This window comes from Poecilia formosa, unplaced genomic scaffold (assembly GCF_000485575.1).
Source record: "Poecilia formosa unplaced genomic scaffold, Poecilia_formosa-5.1.2 Scaffold3, whole genome shotgun sequence".
Taxonomy (NCBI): domain Eukaryota; kingdom Metazoa; phylum Chordata; class Actinopteri; order Cyprinodontiformes; family Poeciliidae; genus Poecilia; species Poecilia formosa.
In genome coordinates this window covers 3,248,259-3,270,424 of record NW_006799942.1, presented here as the reverse complement: position 1 = coordinate 3,270,424, position 22,166 = coordinate 3,248,259, and the positions used below count along the sequence as shown (strand labels likewise).

The 22,166-nt window shown below is 37.2% G+C and overlaps 1 protein-coding gene across 1 annotated transcript in view; it reads left to right on the top strand.

Moving 5' to 3' along the window:
* The first annotated feature begins 15,293 nt into the window (after positions 1–15,293).
* LOC103140219 (short transient receptor potential channel 4-like) overlaps positions 15,294–22,166 on the top strand; it is a 28,284-nt gene continuing 21,411 nt past the window's right edge. The window contains exons 1-3 of the mRNA XM_007555236.2: positions 15,294–15,931; positions 18,995–19,224; positions 20,474–20,692. Of these exons, the coding sequence (XP_007555298.1) occupies positions 19,066–19,224; positions 20,474–20,692 (378 nt within the window). The 5' untranslated portion in view covers positions 15,294–15,931; positions 18,995–19,065. The remainder of the gene's footprint in view (positions 15,932–18,994; positions 19,225–20,473; positions 20,693–22,166) is intronic.

The window sequence follows — 22,166 nt, the reverse complement described above, 5'->3', positions numbered from 1 at the left end:
GTTACGCAGGCTTAAATTCTGCAGTAAAACCCCATGAAATATTAATTTCTTATGGCTTCAGTGTTTCACTCATGATTGTTCAATATGCTTTGATGTGAAGTTGCTGAAACCATTAGGGATTTGTGCGTTTCACATCCATTCATGAATATTGCACTATTATCTCATTCAATAGGTCATGTGTCATGGCTTAATTAAATTGGTACAATTTTCTGTGACTTAAGACTAAAGCGAGAGGATGCATTGAGTCAACCCCATGTGACGCCTTGTGAATGCCAATAACCTTTTAGACTGCAGAGTGTGTCCTTGATGCAGACATGCATCATCTGTGTGACACTTGATAAGACTAAGCAATGTAAAATTGCTCCTCCTGCCACAGTATTTAATCTCTGTTCTCGTGTAAATCTGTTTGTCAGTCAAGTCAGGTCAGCATAAAAAAAAGAGGAAGTCTTGAAATCACTTTTGGATGCCTGAAAAATGCCCAATAAAATAGATTATATCAAAAATGAGATTAAAGGAGATTTCATATTTTAAAAGAATAAGTGAACTTTTGATTAAAACGATTTGTGGTATTGTCTGTGTAAAAGAAGGAGTAAGGAGGGGAAACCAGGAAGTCATGTGTGGAGGATCCCTTTTGAGTAAGAGCACATACAATTTTTGAGGTGCAAACAGAATTACAGAGCCTTTAAAAAAAGAATTGAGAGTCATTCAAAAGGTTTGGAAGAATATGGTTATAAGGATTCAGTTTCCAGAGGCTGAGTGTGCTGAAGTGATCTTATTCAGATAAGGAGAAAGCTTCAAATGACAGCAAAGGAGACTGAGTACAATATCCTCCCACGTTTGCTCCTGGGAAATTGTTCTATTTACGGTACTGTCACTCCAACACTGATTTAAATCGCTCCCTGAGAAACTATTATTAAACTGCTTGTAGTTAAGATTTGGCCCCAGCAGTTACAGCACACTTAAAGCAACTGCACACCCTTCAACAAACATCAGAAGAATATCATAAAACCAACAGAGATTGCTCATTGATTACCATTAAGTAGCCACTGCAGCTTAAAGTACATCAGTCATTTTATAACTTTAAAAGGCTCACTTTGTGATTGGCAGCATTGCAACATGACTCCCTGAAATAGTGTGTTTTGTGGATTGAATTGATGCATTAATGAGTTTTCAGAGTGTAAGACTAGGGTAAGACTGTCAACTGAGGAGAAAATTGGGGATGCTTAAAATAGAATGTAGTCTAAAGATGGAAAAATGAGTGGAATGAGGACAATCCCTAAAATCAACAGAGGAAGATGATAAGTGGGACAAAGCTTTCTGGTGTCTATCAGATATCACTTCTTATATAAAAATGTGGGGAACAACAAATATAAATCGAGTGAGAACAAGTTGTTGTCCCCTATGTCAATCACTTTGTGCTTTGTTGTCTTTGTTTGGGTGCCTGAATAGCTCCAGGCCATGATTCTGTAGGTCTTTTCTCAAAACAGTTGGTCTTTCAAAATCCCTCATGGCTGGACAGTAGAGCTGAGATACTAGGCAACACCTGGTTCTCCATTAGCTCCCTTAGGACACAAATCCCCACACATTAATTCTCTGAAGTGAGAAGATCTGTCAGAAAATCAGACATACTGATTCTTCAGGCATACATATGGGCTCTGCCTTGCAGCCACAGAAGCGCACAGAGACACGCTAAGCTGCATCTGAAGGGACAACGGTAGTCTTAGCAACAGAGTTGCAATAGTTTGTTCTCCCTTCATTTTTATATTTTGCTTTTAAGAACATGTGACTGCAAACTCCACAATGTCAACTTTTGCCGTTTCTTATACAAGGTGCATTCAGATAAATGTGTGGAAAAGAGTTACATATATATATCCCATGTATTGCAAATGTCTATGTGCCCTTGAACTTTTTAACATTTTACCACATAACAGCCAAGATCAACCTACCAAAAAAAAAAAACACTGTAATATTTGGGTTAGACATTGGTGAACGGACTTCATGATAGATCTTGTAACAACAATGAATTATGGTTTCAGATTTTAATCAGTGCACAGCATATTAACTAATAACAGAAAATAAATCATATAGTTCAAACCATTTAGTTTCTCTAATGTATTAAGAAATAAAATTTTACTAACATGATTCAAGAGTGCTTGGCAAAAAAAAAACAAAACAAAAAAAAAAAAAAACACACTTCTTAAACAATCAGCTTAATGAACTCTCCTTCAGTAATTTCTTTGAGTGTGGCAGTTCACTGGTTCTTTTTTGTGAAGATGACAGAGACCGCATAAAAAATCCCAATAAATTAGGTCTAAAGGGTTTTGATTCCAGCTGAGGCCAATATGTGTCTCTGTATAAGTCAGTGTTCAAAGTGTCCTGCAAAATGTATTGTTCTCTCAGTAAAATGAATTGTCTATAGATAGAGAAAGAGAACTAATAAAATTTAAATCAAAAACTGTCATATAAAAAAAAAAAATCCCTGAACATTAGGACCCAAGATATTTTTTTTCTTACAGATCATGGGTGTTCAGCTCCAGTCCTCTGGACAGGGCTGGTGTCGTGCCAGTTGTAGTTGAGTCTCTGGTCCCACACAGCTGATTCAGATGGTGCAACTATCTCTTCACCATGTCAAAGTTCTGCAGAGGCCTGCTAATGAGACATCACTTGATTCAGGTGTGGTGAACCAGGGAGAGAACTACATCATGCAGGATACTGGCCCTTGGGGACCTCTCATCAATAATTGGGAAGACTTACTGACTCTTTGCAATGAAATGTACAGTATACCAATCCTACAATGCTGTAAAATGTAGAGTGCTGCATTTAAATGCCTGTTCCAGAGCTTGAAGTTCAATAGGGAAATGATGGTCAAAGAAGCATAGAATTTCACTGATGATTATGTAATGGTTTGGATGATTTCTTTGCCCCTGTGGTCCTGCAGCCTGCAGTGCTGGTTTGAGTGACTGCTGCTGCTACAGATGCACTGGTATAAAAGGAGCCCCCACAAAAGATCAGTACATAAACAGAGATTGGAGAAACTGGAGAAACAAATTTGGTGTGAAATTCTGTTTTCTTCCAGTGAAGTCTGAAAATATGCAACAGCAGAAACAGAATAGCTGACAGTTTTAAAAAAGGAAATTAGAACACTCTATTAATAATAAAACAGCTATGAATTTTAAAATGATGATAAATATTACAGAATAACTCCCACTATACAAGCTTGTGAGCTGAATTTATTGGTGATTTGAAGACAGCCACTAACTCACACAACCTTTTTTTTTTTTTCTTTGCCTGTATAGTGTTTTTGGGTTTACTTGGGTTTGGTGGGCTTCAATGTGACAAATCAGGCATGTATTCAGGTAAACTGAAATCATTTCAGAAGTTGTCCTGCTGTAACGTTATTGCCTTTCATCTATATTTAAACTGAAACATATCCTGTTCAACATTTCATGCATAGGCAGTGTTGTGAATTAATCTGTTTAAGTAACAGTCACTTTTTTAAGACCTTTGAAGCGAATGGGGCCGATTTCTGCATGAATAACTTCAAATGAGTGCGGCTCATCTTGAGGTCATTTCACAGCTCTGTATTCAGGAGTGTATAGAAATAGCCTATACGGCCATTATGGGACCCATAATGGATGTGGATGAATAACCACTCAGTGACTTGAGTGGCTCTTTGAAGGGAACAAATGGGAAACTTCTGGCTCCCTTCAAAGAGCCTTCAACACCAAATATGCCTGTTCCTTAGACACCTGAATATGTAAAGTGCACCTAGTCTGTCTGCTACTTCACTAGCCTCAGGCCTTCAAGCCTTTAAAACTGCCAATTATATGAGAGATATAACTGTGATGAAAATTAAAAATCAACTTAATATAATTAACTACCTCGGTTTGATAAACTAGAAGATATAGACATATTACTAATACAACATAAATGAAGAAAGTTGCAACTATGACCACATACATTGTAAAAGTGATGTATCTAACCAACATTGCCAACAAGTGAATTTGTTTAAGTGTTGCTTGAGAATATTATGGTGCTTCAGAGAGTGAGCTCAGTTTACAGCAGATTTGACTAACAGTGGTGGGAACACAATCGTAATGAGTTCATACCATTCACTTTCAGTAGGTCTAAATTCTTCCATGATTACTTTTAAGAAAATCCTCACTTAGCCCCATGAGTGGGAAATTTAAGTAGTCACAATAAAATAAGAACAGCAGAGTGTAAAAAAAAAAACACAATACAAGCTAACCAGGAATATCACTACTAAAATGCAAATGTATATACAACAGTATATATATAAAATATATGTGTGCGTGTGTGTGTGTGTGCATACATGCATGCACATAGATAAGTATTCACTCATGTTTACCTTTAAATACTGTACATAAATACTTACACAGACACACATACATATGTCATTTCAGTCAGCAAAGCATTGCACATCAACAGAAAACTACTGTGTGTATTGCATTTGTTAATGTGTGATAGTGAGTGGTCATTTGGAAGGACTTTGTTGCAAAGCCTGACAGCAGTTGGAAGGAAAAACCTTCAAAATCTCTCCTTACTGCATTGTGAAGCTGCATCCAGCAATTGAAGGAGCTGCTCAGCACCTTCAGACTCCCCAGCACGGCACGACTGAAGTGGGTCCAGTGACGAGCTCACCAAGAGGCGAATATCTGCTCTGGTCTGGAATTTTCTTATTATTAGAACCGGTCCTCTAATAGATATCATAGTGTGATGCAAATTTTAGCTGAACTGGAGAGAGGACATAGAAATACAGTCAGTTCTTTGGATATAATGTCCACCTAATTAATTGTAAGGGTTTCTTTGGGAAGCAGTCATGCCTGATGGAAAAATCTGTGCTCCAATTATTATACTGGCTTTCTCTTTCGTGGTGTTGGGCTCCTCAGGGGATCAGACTGCTACTCTTCTCTGCATCAACTCTTCCTAAGGAGTGAGGGAAAACCCCACTCTGCTAAAATTGTTCTACCTAAGCTCTGATTACGGAGCCCTTGGGGCAGTCTCTAAAGCCGTCTCTTTGACCGACATCATTGCTCTTTTTTTTTTCTTTGTCTGGATTGGATACAGCTGGAGGACCTCAACATACCTCAAAGCTTCAGGCTGAAGTAAAACAGAGCTGAAAATGGAGCCGACATGAAAAGAGAGTAACAACCACCGCAGCAAAAAGCAGACTTACTAGGCACAATTGAAAATTGTAGACAATAGAAGCTCTTGACATTGTTAATTAAATTTAACCCTTATTTTCAATGCACCACAAAGTAGATTTTCCAGTGACCATGCATGGATAATCAGTTATAGACTTTGCATGAATGCACAAAGCAGTATTTTATTATTCTTGCTATAGTCTGTCTTTGCAAATGCTACAAATGTATTCCAGTTCATTCTAAATAATGTGGAAAAATTATGCTGTCTTCAACAAAGAAGGGATTAATAATTATTTGCTTTTGATTGAAATAATGGGTATATAAAGTTTTAGGACTACAAGTTCAATTTAATTCAGTTTTAGAGACAAGACATGAATTTTTAGCCAAACTCAATGTTGAATTTCTAGCTTAAAGCCTCTGAAGTAGTTTATAAGAAAATGCATAAAGTGCTAACTTTACAAAAACATTATTTCAGAATTTCAACATCTGGCACTTTAATTGGATTGCCACAGGAGGGGCTTGTACAACTAGGCATATAGATTAATCACAGAGTCAGAGTGTGATTAAGATTTTAATTGCTTGACAGCACTACTCTATTCAGTCTGACTATGCTTGAGTAAGTAAAAGAGCAAAAGTATATCATTATGTGGGACATATGTGATAAAAACAGTTAAATTCAATCTAATTAAACAGTCACTACACCCCACCTTACTTTTCCATAAGATTCTAGTATGTAAGAGCCCTGGCAAAATGAATGACCACTCAAGCTGTTGGAAGACACTTCAAAAAAGCCCTTTCTTAATGGCACTATCTTGTCGTTCTAATAGTATGCACTCTGTTGCGCATTAGGGTGTTAAGGTATGCCAAAACATTTCTTCAGGGTAAAGGCTGTTCTTTTATTATTCATCATGCTTACGTTAATGTACTGCCAACTGGTAAAAACCTTGGGAACATTCTAGACAAAATGAGTATATAATAGTTTTTTTTTGTTTCTTTTTCATACACACTCCTTTTATCTGAAGCCTGATTATGGTGACATTAAAAACAAGCAAAGAGGCAGCCAAATGTGATTCTTTCTTTTGTACTTTGCAGTAGTCTCTAATGAAACATTTTCAAGTTGTGACATCAACAATCAGACTGCCTCAGTATTGCTTCACTATCCTTAATATTCACCTAGAAATAAAAAGCATTAATTTGGAAAGGAGAGCCCAAGCCAAAGAAAAAACAAAAAAGAAAGCTGCAATTTTTAGCTGTGGCCCTGATAAATCACTGAAGTGGAGGTAAAGGTGGATTCGTTTGCGTCAGGACTGCGTAAACATCCTTTAGTGCAGGATGTACTCAGTCCGGATGTGTGTACCCTAAGACAATCTGCTTATTCTTCTCAAGGTCTGGATGATGATAGCTGTGCTGAGTGAACCATTTCAGCGGCTGCTATCTTTGATTTGTTAACTAGAGCTGTTTATATAGCCTTGGCGCTGCTAATTTTAAAGAAAGTACAGCGTTTTAATGCTACACAGACAGAGGCTTTTGAAGATCAAACAGCAGAACGTAGCAGAACCTGTAAAAGCTTTTGACATCAGGAAGACCTGCCAAAGCCTTCTTTGTCACACTAAGACTCTGGCTCGGTGGTGAGAGTAGCCGTCTTGCACTCAAAGTGTTGGACACAGTTCCAGCAAACTCTCGTCACATGTCGATATGACTCTGGACAAAGCATTTGACCCCAACTTGTATATGTGTCTGTATATGTGTGTTTAGTGAGTCTGTTTGGATGGATCTGTCTCAGTGTAAAGCACTTTGAGTGGTCAGCATGACTAGAAAATCGCTATATAAATTCAGTTTAACATTTACTTGTTTCTTCATTGACCTGCTTCCAGTCTCCATGGCAACCAGAATTTGTAGTATTGGGTGATGTGGTAGTTTCTACTACTACATTAATGCTTAGTGTTTAAACTTGCACTGCAGGATCAGGATACGTGTTTCACAGCAGATCCGTCATTTGCAGCAACGCAACGCAGAAGTCACAGGTTTGAGTCCCAGCTCGTTCAGTTTTGGCTCATGTCTTCCCCCCATCTCGCAAATCGCTTTCCTGTCTGACCACTGTCAAATAAAGGTCACTCGAGCCAGAAAAATCACATGGATATATATATATTTTTACAAGCTGGAGTAGTTTCTTAAAACTTAAGTCTTTTGTGGCAAGTGTCAACTAGCTCTGGACGACTGAAATCTTTGCCCTTCCATCAGCTTTAAACATATATTTTTAGGTTATGTACCAAGGTGATTAGATAATTACAGTCAGGTGTATCGGCTGCATAGGATCCACCACTGCCACCACCAGCAATGACCACTGTTCAAGGAAAAAGTCACACAAGGACAAAGCATAAGCACAATCACCTCCACATGACCCAGATTCTGACATTAGTTTACTCCAGTGTTACTGAGATTGCTGATTATAGTACTTAATTGTAGTGTTACATCATTTTTGTTAAACTCTTGGGGAAGAAGTTGTTTATTCCATACATCTTGCTGTTTGAGAAACACCTATGCTGAACTTATCCCTTCACCTATTGTCATTTACCTAAAAAAAAATAATCAGGAAATTCTAAATAAAGTACCTTGAAGATTGTGTTTTTAATGTGACAAAATACAAAAAAAAAACAACTTCAGAGCTTTCTTCTTTCAATTCTTACAATAGATGTACAATTTTGAAGCCTTTTTTATTTTATTACTCCACTTTTCTGTTCTTTTATGTGAAATAATGCGTCTTGGAAATTAAATTCAGAGTTGATAATTAGCATTGGCAGGACGCCTTGCCATTGTAAAGCTGCACAAATGCATATTTCTCTCCTACAGTGCACGCCTCAGTCAATTTTCTTCCTTTTCTATATAATCTTTACTCAGTGTGTGCAGTGGGGAGCCACAAAAAGAGATAACAGATCAATTTTAATTACCCTGTAGTCTGTACAAGAGCGGAAGAGTAATGGGAATTTTAACTGCGATGCGAGCGCACAACAACTACAGGGAACCCCCAGATGCTCAGATACAAAATATAGCACGACTCCCACGGTTGTGCCCAGGAGAATGGAGGGGTTTTGAAAATCTGCGAGTTACATAACCATGGCATTGACACAAAATTTTAAAAACTACACATAGTGTGGTGTAACTTCATGAAAAGGTGGCCAAATCGTCTCAGATGCTATGGACAAGATGAGTTTGGCAAATCATTTCTACTGAGATGAAAGAGAAAAGGCTGTATACCTTGGTTGGAGAGAACATTCCTTTGTCAAGCTTTTGACAAAAGCGGGTTTAACCTGCGGCTGTATGAGAGTGTGCGGGAGAGATAGGAGAAAGTCGGGGAAAAAATGGTGGTGGGGGGGGACAGAGAGAGAGAGACACAGACGGACTGGGGAAATGCTGCAAAAGAAGACGTCACTGCCAGCTGGATGCTGGTTTAGAATCGCGGGCATGTTAGGTTTCACAGAGGACAGGGTGCTTGTTTGCTTTGTAGCTGCAGAAACCCACCGGTGCCACATTCTCTGGTGCCTCGTCACGTCTTTATGTGAATGGCACCATCTGTTGAATCTCAAGTAAACGTCAAGTCTGTTGTGTATAATGAAAAAGCTTAAAGATATTTATTTTTCTTAAAAACTTAAAACACTCGTACTGTGACACAGCAGCAGCAAATTAGTCTGCAGCAATGTAGTCTTACCACTACCAAACATATGGGGGACCAGCATATACAAGCTGAACCCCTCTGTCATATTAACAGCAAAACAAAAAGCAAGTCCGACAATTAAACAGACAACTCATAAATAAATAGAAAAACCCAAATCTACAGTGTCTAAATCCTTCTGCGACTGAAGCCGTACTGCGTTTTCCCCTCAAGGAGGAATTTAATCAACCAGGGCAAGAAACATTACCTTCATTAGAACAAAATGTTTGTGCTGCCATGCGGCATCTTTGAGAATGTGAATAAATCAGTATAAGTGAGGCAAAGCAGAATCCTGTCGTGCTTTTTTTTTCTGTCAGTATCCACACAACATGTTAGATGTTGTAAATGTCTGCACCAATCAGTCCCCTTTCAATTGTCCTTTTATGGTGGGGAAATTGGCTTCAGAGCTATTTTTAGAGACCTTAGTATTTTCTGTTTTCTGACCTGTCAGCCACAGATGTTCTGCAATGTTATAGGTCTTATCTAAACTTGCTCCATTTTCAGCCAAAGCTTCTACATGCGGAAGAAAGAAAAGTCCCTTCAACACAAAGAAAAATGAATCAGCTGTCATTTCTGACATCATTAAAGGGTTGGTATTATGTAAAATGTACTTTTTTACTAATGTTGTTCCTTCATCAAAATATACTTCAAAATATACTTGGAGTTTTGCTTGATTCCCTCATGTATGTGTGAGGAATCATTCAGGGGTATCCAAAGGCTTGCTCCCACAAACCACTGCATGTTTCCACAAAGATCGGCCAGAGCTGCAATCTCCAGTTGAGCTTTCTCCTCACATATCACTCCCCTCCCCAACCAGATAACACCAAGATCAATTAGAAATCACCTGGCAGAACTGTGCATCTGCTCAGCTCATCTTATGAACTACTTCTCAGTCCAATGCTCCTAAGAATAGTTGGAAACAGAATAATGAAAAGCATTATCCTGCTGAAGGCGGGATGCCAAAAAGAGTAGGAGCTTCTTAAAAAAGACCAAATTTCAAGCGTCAAGTTACAAAGTCAAATATCTTTTAAGTCATGTTTGATATATGCAACATTCCTATAACAGTTGAAGGTAACAAATAAAATCATACTCTGTGCACAGAGTGGTTACACAACACCACCTCATTAATTAGCCATTTTAACAAATGCCTTCGATAAACCATGAGCTCATTACTTGCGTTGCAAACACTGCAAACATGTTCATGTTCATCTTCATGTCACATGTCAATCATTTGCCACTTATATTTCTGAGTTTGTTTGATCGAAGTAACTAATAAAACAACAGCTTACTAAGTTGTTTTTCAAATATACAGAAAATCTTAATAAATTATACTAAAAACAAGACAATTTTTGATATTTTGTATTTCTGGGTGATAGATCTCATCATTAGTCATCTGCAATTGCACTGCACAAGGTGGCAGCTTGTTGGAGCAGGTCTGTTATGTTCTTTATGATTTATTATTTATAAAACTCTTCTCCCTCCCTTTTTTGGTTGAAACAATATATTTTTATTTTTTTTAAAAGAGTTTTCCTTCTTGTTTTGGATGTTGCATCGCAGTCAGGATTTTTGCTGTTGCTTTTTGCATTTTGGAGTGTTGGTTGTGATGCATAACCATATCATAAATGATCAACATCTCAAAAGGACACAAACAGTCTCGAGAATGCAGTATCAGTTGTTTCACTAACACGTAGCTGCAGAATCATTTTCTTGACTCGGTGTCTCTCTACCAGGCTTTCTATTCACACCAAGATGAATAGTGAAAGCTCAGAACAGATGGTTTAATCTAGGACATGATGCACCGAAACAACATTACTACAGCCCATATGTGGAACGGTTAGCTTTAGGTTTTTGTCCATGTTACATACTGAGTTTATTAGTGTAATGTCATGAAAAGCTTACATTTCACCATCAGCTGTTGCCAACTCTGCATGCGACATCATCAGCTCAGTTGTTGCTAAGCTGCAGGCATAACATCATTTATGGCAATATGTAGAGGTTCTAACGATGCCTTGCTTTTTTTGTTTGTTTTACACTTCCAATGTTTTAGTTTTTTCATTTCACTTAATTGAAAAAAACAAAAAACAAACAAAAAAAAAACAGTCATATATGTTTCATCCAAATGTCATAGATCCTTACAGCTTGACTGCAAGACCTCCTCTGGTGAAATAAGATCATAATCATTTATTTCTCTGCTCGGTGCATAAAGCCCCCTGTTGACAGGAAACCTATGATAAAAAGAACTGTGAGAAGATGGTCACAGCAAGAAAAAAAAGCTCTGTGGGATTGTTTTGAAACTATAGGCTGGGATGCACTCTGCCACCCCCATGTAGAAGACATTATTGCCATGACTATGTCTGACTGACTTCATAAAATTCAGCGTGGATAACACCACTCCCACCAGAACAGCAGCTTGCTTTCCCAATAAGAAGCTCTGGACCGTCAGTGAGCTGAAGGGAACTGCTCAACAAAAAATAGCCATTAGGAAGGGAACTTGGAATTATTTAGAAATACACAAAAGCAACCAAAAATCAAGCTTAGAGGTACCAAGGAGGTGCACTGGAAAAACTGAAGAGCAAGCTTAAAAAAAAACCCAATAGAACAAATGTGTGATCAGGAATAAAAATGATCACAGGCTTTAGCCATGATGATCAGCTCAGTTTACCTCTGAACAAAGCCAATGAACTGAACTGGCTTTAATAGATTCATCTGAGGAAAAGGCTCACCATCCCGTTTCAGCAAACTCACTGTCATTTGCAAAAACCAGACAACATAAATATTATGTTGTTTGATTTCTCTGGTGCATTTAGGACAATGCAGCCTCATTTACTATTTGTCTGGTGACTACCTGAAAAACAGGCCAGTTTGTGAAATTTAAAAATTAAATGGCAGATCAGCTGGTCAATAGGAGAGGAGAACCACAGAGGACTTTACTCATTTTTTTTTGTATTCAGAGAAAAGGATTAGTGATAATAAGGACAGCAGGAAGAGATTGTCTCTGCCTGCAGCCTTTGCCATCTATAATGACTTGGATAGTTTTGGTTGCATCATTTAATTTTCATTTAATGAAATTTTGTTGAATTGAAATAATTTGATCACAGATGAAGTGTTTCTTCAAACCATGAAACTGAGGTGGCAGAATAAAGACTTTCAACAGTTCACTGTGAATGACATGTATGGGGAACTACACCCACAGGACTGATGCAGCCTGACTATTGAAATGCATTCAGCACTTTAAATATAAGCTAAGTTGTTTTGTACCGTGTTCAGCATCATATTAGCCTCATTAAATTCTGGAGATCAATATCATTTTAAGATGATACATACTGCAGACAATAATATTTCATCTGCTGCCACTGAAGTGTTTGCCTTGTTTCATAACACTCTGTCATGCTGTTTATAATTCCCCATTAATCCGTAAAGTTTATAGTAGTTAAAAGTTTATATAAGTGGATCGCAAGTTTGTAATAAACATGTAGATCACGGAATGACATACTAGCATCTACAATGAACTTTTGAACTCCAGTTGTCAGAAGGAAGAAATGCCTAGAGAGGAACAAAGTCTAAATGCCACATATAGGCTCCATTCAAGATTCAAACCTAGACCCTCCCTGAGTTTAACCAACCAAACCCAACGATGTTCAGTTTTCTGATACAACTGCAATAACAACAATCCAAAAATGTACATCCAAACTGCATGGACAATTAAATTTGTATTGGAAAATTCATACTCAGCATAAGATATATAAAATCTCTCCAGTTTGTATTTCCTTGTATGCATGTAGAGTTTAGTTTCTTTTGGCTTGCACAAACTAGTTCCCAGAAATATAGGTGATCAAATGCAATGTTTATAGGAAACTAAAGCCATTAACAACCTGTTGGCATGAGTATTACACTGGAGGATGTTTAGTCTCACAAAATAGGAATCCCCTTTAAGAAAAACAAATATTGACCTGTTAAGGAGACAACGCTTTAGGTTAAAAATATGTAGCACTACCACAGAAAATTCAGAAACCACAACTGTGAAAATATTAATGGAGATCAGTGTGCACTTTCTCCACATTAAATATGGCTTTAAGATAGCAGATGAGGTGTAAAGGGAAAGAAAAAAAAATCTAGAATAATAATCCCATATATCCATTCTATGTCCAGTCTGTTCACACAATGTGCTGTTATCTCCATACAAACAGAAACAATCAAAGGCTGTCTGTATCCAAAAATGTGTCCTCTGTGACATTTCATTGGGATTGTACCTTGAGTACAAGTGAACACTGCCAACATGCAGTCCCTCTTCAGTATACACAGGGAGAAGGAATGGATCTGGCCAATAGACTCTGTAAACACGCCTGGAGACATTCAACAGCATCAAACACCATTAGGAAGAATTTACGAGATCAACAGGTCTTTGTGTTGGAAAGCAGAGCGAGAGAGCGACCTTTTAACTGGGTGTTTGAAGTATGAGAACAAGCTGATAAGCAGTCCATCATATATAACTTTGCTCCAACTCGAATGTGTAAAGTAATTTTTTGATGAATAAGTCAGTAGGGATGGAAGCTGACCCTGTACAGTCTCCTCCTTATGACATGAGAGTGAATACGGCTGACATCCATTCCCATCCATAACACTTACTGTAAGTGTGAGCAAGAAGCAAAGACATGGCCTGGATTTGTTCATTTTCTTTTTACAGAGAAAGAAAAAAATGTAGTGAGACTATAAAAAATACCTTCAAGCACTCATGGTATAAGGTAGCTAATTCTAGTTTAAATATTTTCTAAATTCAAAAGTGAAACTGATAGATTTATTACACACAGTGTTAATTCTGCATATAATATCAGAAATATCTGACAGCTGATTAAAAAACACAAAACTCTGTTTTGTTAAAAAATATATATTACATAAGAGAAATAAAAAAATAAAAAGACAGGTTCTTTTATGCTCTGCGCAATATTTTCCGGACTATAGAGCGCACCTCACTAGAAGCCGCACCCACAAAGATTTTATTTATTTATTTATTTATTTATTTATTTATTTTTACTGGAAACTTACATATATAAGCCGCACCAGCTTGTACCGCTTGTATCTCCACCGCTCTCGGTTTTCCACAAGAAATCTGCTATTAAGGACACAGCGGGCGTCTCCAGAGCCCAACCATGGATTTCAACTTAAAAGCGGCAAAGGATATGACAACCATATCTGTTGTCATGTGGTTTCCATGACAACGGATATGAGTTTGAACATATTTCTGCATTGTTCAGCGCTTTCTTCTTTGATTTAAAATGTTAACTTCAAATGATTCACTTTCTGCTAAAGAGCCCCCTGGTGGTTGAAGAAAAATCCACAGCCCATGCGGGCTATCAGCCGCATGGTTCAAAACGTGGGGAAAAAAGTAGCGGCTTATAGTCTGAAAAATAGGTACTTGTAATTTTCCCAACCAACCATCTTTGACAACCTCAACTATACTTTTTGCATTACAAAAGCTCAAATCCGCCCCTTTCCCAAAGGAAGGTACGTGAAAGGTAAAACTTGCTACATTTACCTTGTTATGTGCGCGAGGTGAAGGAGCGAAAGGGCGCTTAAGTGTATGTGAAAATATCATCGGCGCCCCGCGCACTCCAGACGGGGTTTTGACGCCCCCTCTGGTGCAGCGCCCCTATGCGTTGCATGCGCTGCATGCCCACTTTATGCGCCACTGAAGCCAACTCTTAAACTATTTGAAGTCATATTTCTGGAAAGTTGAGTTAGAGGAAAAAAAATGTTGAAACGTAGGAACAATGACACTGTTGAAAGGATAGATAAGTGATTATGTACAGCACTTTGTGTTTTAAGACTTTAAGACTGACATGCCATTTTTAGCAAATTGGAAATCAAAACATTGTTTAATGTTGATTTTTTCCCCCCTTCTAAGCAATGTCAGTTTCTTGAATAATCATAATTTTATTTTCAAATTTGCCAGAATAACAAACTATTTTGGGGCTTACTATACTCTATTTTCTATATTTTATTAGCTGTTTGTCATGTGTGTTTTTGTTGATCTTTTTGTTTAATTTTATGATAAACTGAATTTTGGGTTTTCATGAAAATTTTAAGAAATAAAGAAAGATAATTCTACATGATATCTGTTTATTTATTTTTTTTAATTGTAGTACTGAAATAGATGTACTTTTTGAGTATAATACAATTCATTGATATACATCTGTATAATATCGTGCTTTCCAAATGTCATCGAGCTACAGGTACATACTTACTGGACAATTTGTTTTGTTTAGTTTTGTCGATAATCTATCCTGTCGTTTTCAAATAATTTCAAGCACGCAGCTGATTATAAAGCTTGAATTATATGTCAAATATCATTGTATGGGAATAAAGGGTATATCGGACTTGCTCGTTTGGCTGATGCTTTTTCCCCCCCTCTCTCTTGCAGTGCCACACTGTTCAATGCGTCTCCAAGTGCGCACGACCCGTCTGCAGCAGCGCTCGCTCTGCAGACCGCCTGCCAGGCATCTGGAAACTCTGCGTTCATTTCTGGAACCTCCGCTTTCCACTCAGTCACCCCCCAACAGGTGGATTAAGTCGAATCGGACATGCACATTGGTGGAAATTAACCCCAGGGGGTAAAGTGGAGGTGTTGCAGAACTAGGTCTGTTCTACCCTGGAAATTCGTGAACTCGTGGCTTTTTTAAAATTCTTTCTTTCTTTTTCTTTCTTTTTTCCTTTTTACCGGGATTTTTTTTTCTTCTTGTTGTTTTGCGCTGTGAGATGAATGTGATGTTTTGACGCGCATTAAGACCGAATGGAAATTAAAACGCACGGGATCAGGATGTATTCAGAAGTGCGGCGAAGTGACAAAAAAACGACAGTGGAGGATGCAGACTGAAGCAGATAAACAGAATAAAGACAAACTGGCTACTGAGGGCACTAACATATCATCAAGGAGGCGCTTCTCATGAATCCGTCATCTGCTCTGAATTTGAGAAGTTGAGATAGACATTTTTTTATGCTACTCTCCAAAGGAAGAACCTTGATCTTCGAGGACGATGTTCCAATGTTCAACAGCCCAAAGGTTTGTTTTTCAGTTGTAAATTCTAAATAACTAAGGGCAGCTTTCAGCCTGACCTGAACAGAAAAGCAATATCAACAACAATAAATAAACGTGGCATCCAGTTAAAAATAGACTATGTATATACATACACACACAGATATATATATATATATATATATATATATATATATATATATATATATATATATATATATATATATATATATATATATATATATATGCAAGTTTCAAAGTGGCTCCTTTAAATATATTGCAAATCCTCTCAGCTTTTGCTGCCTGAGCTCTGTAACTTTTACATCATGTTATGATGCCACTGAATACAGCCATACACTTACAACTATAAGAGCTTCAATGAGTATGTGTGGGAATTTTACGATCTGCCAATGCATGGACAATCTGCACTTCAAACTGTAATGAACTGCCCATTATATGGTGTAAGGTTTAGAGGGCTGAGAAAACAAGCTAAAAACTAGTCCGTGTCTGTTTATTACATAATGTGTATTAAGAAAAAAAACAAAAACATTTTTCTCAATTTTACTGGACTTCAAAACATGGAAAGCAGCAGAGCTTAAAAACATTGTCCATAGAAGTGCCTTTTGTTATTTAAAGTGACTGTTTTTGTGCTTATTTCTGTGAAACAAGTATTGAAACTTTCAAGACAAGTGACAGTTCAGTGAATGAAATAGATCAGTCATCAACTGATATTAATTTTTCAGTAGATACCTTATGACACCGTCATCCAGGAAACCTACCTAAAAGACGTACAGATAAATAAAAATATATATAATATTTTTCAGCATAACTTACTCTTATTGTATATAATATACAAACGCTGGTATACTGTATGTTTTAGTCCTCTCGCTTGTCCAACACACCTGATTCAAATGATGGCTCATTTGCAGACCTCTGCAGAATGTTGACATGCTGAGGATGTCGTTGGACCATTTAACCCTTGTGTCTACAAATGGGGTCCAACCGACCCCACACACGTAAAACTTGTATCATTTGCCACAGTCCTACGTTTGCCTCAGTCCTCGCATGCACAAGTGTTAAACCAGCTGGGTTGGTGCAGAGATTCATCTAAAACTGGCAGGACACCAGTCCTTGAGGATTAGAGCTGGACGCCCATGACATAAGCATAGTTATTTTTCATCTGTTTATGTTTCTTGATAATCAGAAATTATCTCAAGCTCAAAAATGGAATTTAATAACAAAAACTCAAGTTCGCTCGTGTCATTGGTTGAGACAGTAAACTTTTTTTTTTCTTTTTACTATAATCCCTCTAACCTAGGGGTGTAACCATCATCTCAGAACTGGCCGAATTGACACAATTACCCTGAAACATCTACAGGGTAAGCCAGTAGACCCCTAAGTGAGAAAGAGCAACACCAAACATAAAATGTCCAGCAAGACACCATAAGATCTCATTTCTTAGGAACCTATAATCTCCCCGTAACCCTGCAACACTGTCCCTGCTGCAGGTCTTTGATCTAATGTTTCCTCTCTCTCCTCTTTCTATTGTGGCAGTAAAGATTTATTTTAAGTATGCCTAAAGCAATAGTGAATATGTCTGGAATAACAACAAGACAACAAAGCTAGCCCAAGACAAAGCAAACTAAGCAGCTGTTTAAGGCCCTAGACCTTCAGCCCCCTAGTTGTCCCGTGTAGCAGTCGAGCCCCTGGGCACAGATCAATTGATCTGCTTGTCACTCCAGTGTAGATGTACACTATCTACATTTTTATTCCAATCTTCTATTTAGTTATTTATTTACAAAGAAGCACTTCATGTGCATGTGTGTCAGCTTAGCTAGCCAACAAACAAATGCTAATTAAGGTGAAGGTGCCATCTTCTGTCAGCTGAGAATCTAGCTAGAGCCCTGCAGGGATCTTGTATTATCCTCACCTTTCTTTTACTATGGATATCATTAAGTCTCAAGGTCAAAACTTGTCACTGACAGTTTTCCCTCGTTTTTTAGAGAAAAAAATTGTCCCACCTTTAAAACTGAATTAATAAACCAAATGTTCACGTCCTCAGTTTTAGTAAAATATCTCTGTTAATTTTGTAAATAGAATGAAATGCTTTCTTGCTGATGTTTATCTCATAGGTAACTTGGTACATTTTGAGATTACGACTCAGAGCCTAGGAACATAGACACTGACAAAAAGCCCCCGGGTATAATTTTTTCTTGTCATATTACTTTTTGCTATAAACCCAATAATCACATAACAAGCATTCAACTGTTTCAGTTCAAGAACAACTTTTAGGACCTAAAGCTTTAGTGAAAATGTGCATATATTTACACATATGCTATGCTAATTATAAGCTGTTATTCTCTCTCCCTTCATGGACTAATTTGCTGCTCATTAATGTAATGATAATGAGTCGTCCTGAGACCATGAGGAAATAAGAAAGAGTGGCTTATTAGGCATTGGTGAACTTGTACTTCTCTAAAAGTAATATGAAACTAATACATCTTGACTAACATTCATCATTTTTTAATTCTTTTTATACACCTTGTCTGACTCATGTGCCTGTTTTTAAGTGGGTTGCTTAGATACAGGACTTCAGAAAAAGGAAACAATTTTTTGAGTTGAGATTCTCAAATTACCAGCAACGCGACGCGACATAATTTAATGTACTTGTAATACATTATGACGCACAATGCTTAAGATGCTCTTCTGTTTAGTTTATGACAATTTTAGTTATTAATAGTGTTTTCTTGTGTTCTTTTAATTTGTGTTGAAACTGAAGCTTAAAAACGGGATTGGTATTTTACACATGTATTATAAAATTTCTAAGTCTGGTTAAAAGAAAAAAATCTAAATCATTCAATGCAGAAATATGTTATGAGGAAATTCATTTATCAGATATATTATTTTGTCCCTATGATCCATTAATAGCATTACTTTTTAATGATTCGTTTGTAAATTCTGCTCCAGCTCAGTTATTCATCATAACCTTTGAGGTATTCACCTTTTTTTCCCTCCTTCTTCCCATGCAAGTGAAAGTGAGCACTAACAGCTTCATTCTCTTCCTAACACTTTTTCCTCTGTTTCTTGCAGTGTGAAGTCCCTCAGCCTGGCAGCAGCTGTAGCAGTGTTAGTAGGGTGCCAGTAAGCTGAATCCTTGGGAGATGTCACAGCTGTATTACCGGAGGACTGACAGCTCTTCATACCGGGACCGCATCCCGTTACGAATTGTGCGGGCTGAGTCGGAGCTGTCGCCGTTAGAAAAAGCCTACCTCGGAGCTGTGGAGAAGGGAGACTACGCCAGTGTCAAACAAGCCCTGGAGGTTCGTAGAAGTGATTATTGGTAATTACAAATGGAGAAAAGGATATCTACACGTGGCAGTCGTGAACAGTTGGAGCCATTTGATTTCAAATTAAATTGATTTCATTTATTTAATAGCAAATACACAAATGCAACCAATAAAACAAAAATAAATACTAAAAAAATGTTTAATGGGGGACTTATTTATCTATTTATTTGAAGACTGATTTATTTGAGGAATTATCTATATACTTATTTATTTCTTAATTGTGTTTTAGTTTATAAAATTTTTGTAAAGTTGCTTTATGTATTTCAGGGACTTTTTTTATTTAATGTTCATATATCCAAATTACAAATTATTCCATTAAAAAAATATGTTTTATGCATATTTTTTTTATTTCTTGGGGATATTTATTTATTTGATGAAGTATTTATTAATAACAGCATTTAGGTATTTATTTATTTAATTTTGAATTAACAGTTCGCCATAGAAAGGATTGTAATTTGAGCTAAACGTAAAACATTGAAATGGAATCATTTACAGAATAAAAGCTGCTATTTTCCCATTTGGTTAACCACTTTAACACCTGTTAGACCTGTTGCAGAAGAGAGACACTACATTTCTGTTTTCTGTCATAATTTTTATGATTAAATGTACAGTTTGTAGTAAAATTGATTATTAGTGATCCAAGTAACACGGTCTAGTGATGGGGTGCCAAAGTCCACTCTTCGATTGCCACCCTCCTCTAAGTTTTAGATGAATCCCTTCTCTAGCACACCTGGATCAAATTAACTTCTCCTTAGCAGGTCTCTGCAGAGTTGAATGAATCCTGTTCAGGGAATTGAGCTGTCTGGTTTAAGTGTGTAGGAGCAAAGATGCATCGAAAGGTGGCAGGATCAAAGCTGTCAAAGTCTGGACTTGAACTAGAGGTTTAAAAAAAAATGGACAAATTTAAGCTTTAATAAATTCTCTCATAACTGCTGATTGCACTCTGTAGCAGCCACTGACATTTTTACAGTTGCACTGATTAAGTCTTCTTTTAAAGTGTTCCTTGTTCCCCTTTAACTAAGTGAACAAGACTTATTCTTGTCCGATTGCCTACAAAAAAAGAAAAAAAAAAAGATGATTCAATTTCCAGTTCTTTTCTAGATAGTTCAAGGCAGTCTTTTTCCTTGAGTGGTAAAAGAGGGGAAAAAAATCAACTGGTTGAGAACAGCCCATTTGAAACTAACAAACTTTTCATCTCATGGCTCCATATTTTTCTATTCAGGAGGCAGAGATCTACTTTAAGATCAACATCAACTGCATTGACCCCCTTGGCCGCACGGCTCTGCTCATTGCCATTGAGAATGAGAATTTGGAAATCATTGAGCTTTTGCTGAGCTTCAGTGTCTACGTCGGTGATGCCCTGCTTCACGCGATCCGCAAGGAAGTGGTGGGAGCCGTGGAGCTGCTGCTGAATCATAAGAAGTCAAGTGGAGGCATGCAGGTAAGGAGGAGAACAAGTGGAAAATTTGACAGTTTACATCCTTTCCAAACCTTCTCTAGCCTAAGTAGAGATTTTACCGAAGACACTCTGAATCGAAGACTGTCATTTAGCAGCACATAGTACGTTTATTTGGATTCAACAAGCGACAGAACTGATCAAAAACAAAAACACAGCCTTTTACTTATGGGTTTAGATGCTGCAGCAGTACTTGTAGCTTAAAATATTTGGTAATTAGATGATAGACATTACTGGGAAAAGCCCTACCTCAACCTTTTCAAGTAAACAACATTAACTGTGTTCTTGCTTGATCACCTGGCAGCCTCTTCAGTAGCTGGAATTACAGTATTTCTGTCTGCTATCTTTCATACGTCAAAGGTTATCCCAATTCCCATCAAAACTCGAAAAACATAACCCCGAATTACTTCTGGTTGGAAACATCAAATTAAAAGCTCTTTGAGCTTTGTTCAATAAAAAGTTTTACAATTACATTGTAGTTTACACCATACATTTAAACATCTTAACAATAAAGAATTGTTAACAGACATTTCAAATGTAGATTTAGAAACTGATTTCCTATAATATTATAATCTCTTTATGTTATTTTTTTATTATTATTTATGTATCTAATAGGGTAAATACCATATTTAATGACATTTGCCAAACTAATTTCAGAAACACAATGAAAGGACAAATGGAGTAGACCTTTTTGGATAGGTTTTCAAAGGAGCAGTATTATTTAAAGCTGACTTTTATTATGGTGTAATGTTATTCCCTCAAAGGGTTGCTTTGATTCTTTCGCACGTGTTTGAGAAATCCTTTAGTCTCCCGTGGCAACCATTTAGTTGTGCAAAATTCTTGGGTAGACTTAGCACCGTCTTTGAGACACAGTTGCAGTTTCTAAGCTTCTGAGCTTCCTCCTCATAAAGCACCCCTTCCCTGCCACGCCCTCATGCAACTCCTTCAGACTAGCCATAAGGGATTAGCAAACATCTGGTGGTACTGCGAATCTCCTGAGGTCATATGATCTACTTCTCATTGCAGCACTGGAAAAGATGTTGTTATAGGGTTAGAAAGCATGACAAAAAGGGCAAAGATCTATAAGTAAGATTCAGTTATTCAGTTCACCCTCTTTTCCCCACCTTGAATATGTTGAATATGTCAGCATATTCAAGTTGTCTGATCTCGAAGGTCAATGCTGTGAATTATTATTAATAAAACCAATTTATTGTGGAACATTCTATTATATTTTGTTTGTATACAATATACATAACTTATAAGCAGATTTTTTACTCACAAACATGTAGCAAAATAAACTGCAGTTTTTATTTACATATTTTTATCTGGCGGGTGTAACAGAAATAATTTGTGGCATTTTAATATATTTCACAGGGGAAAATTGATTTTACACATGAGTAATTTGAATTATGAGCTCCGTCCTGGAGAGAATTAATTTTGTAATACATATATATATATA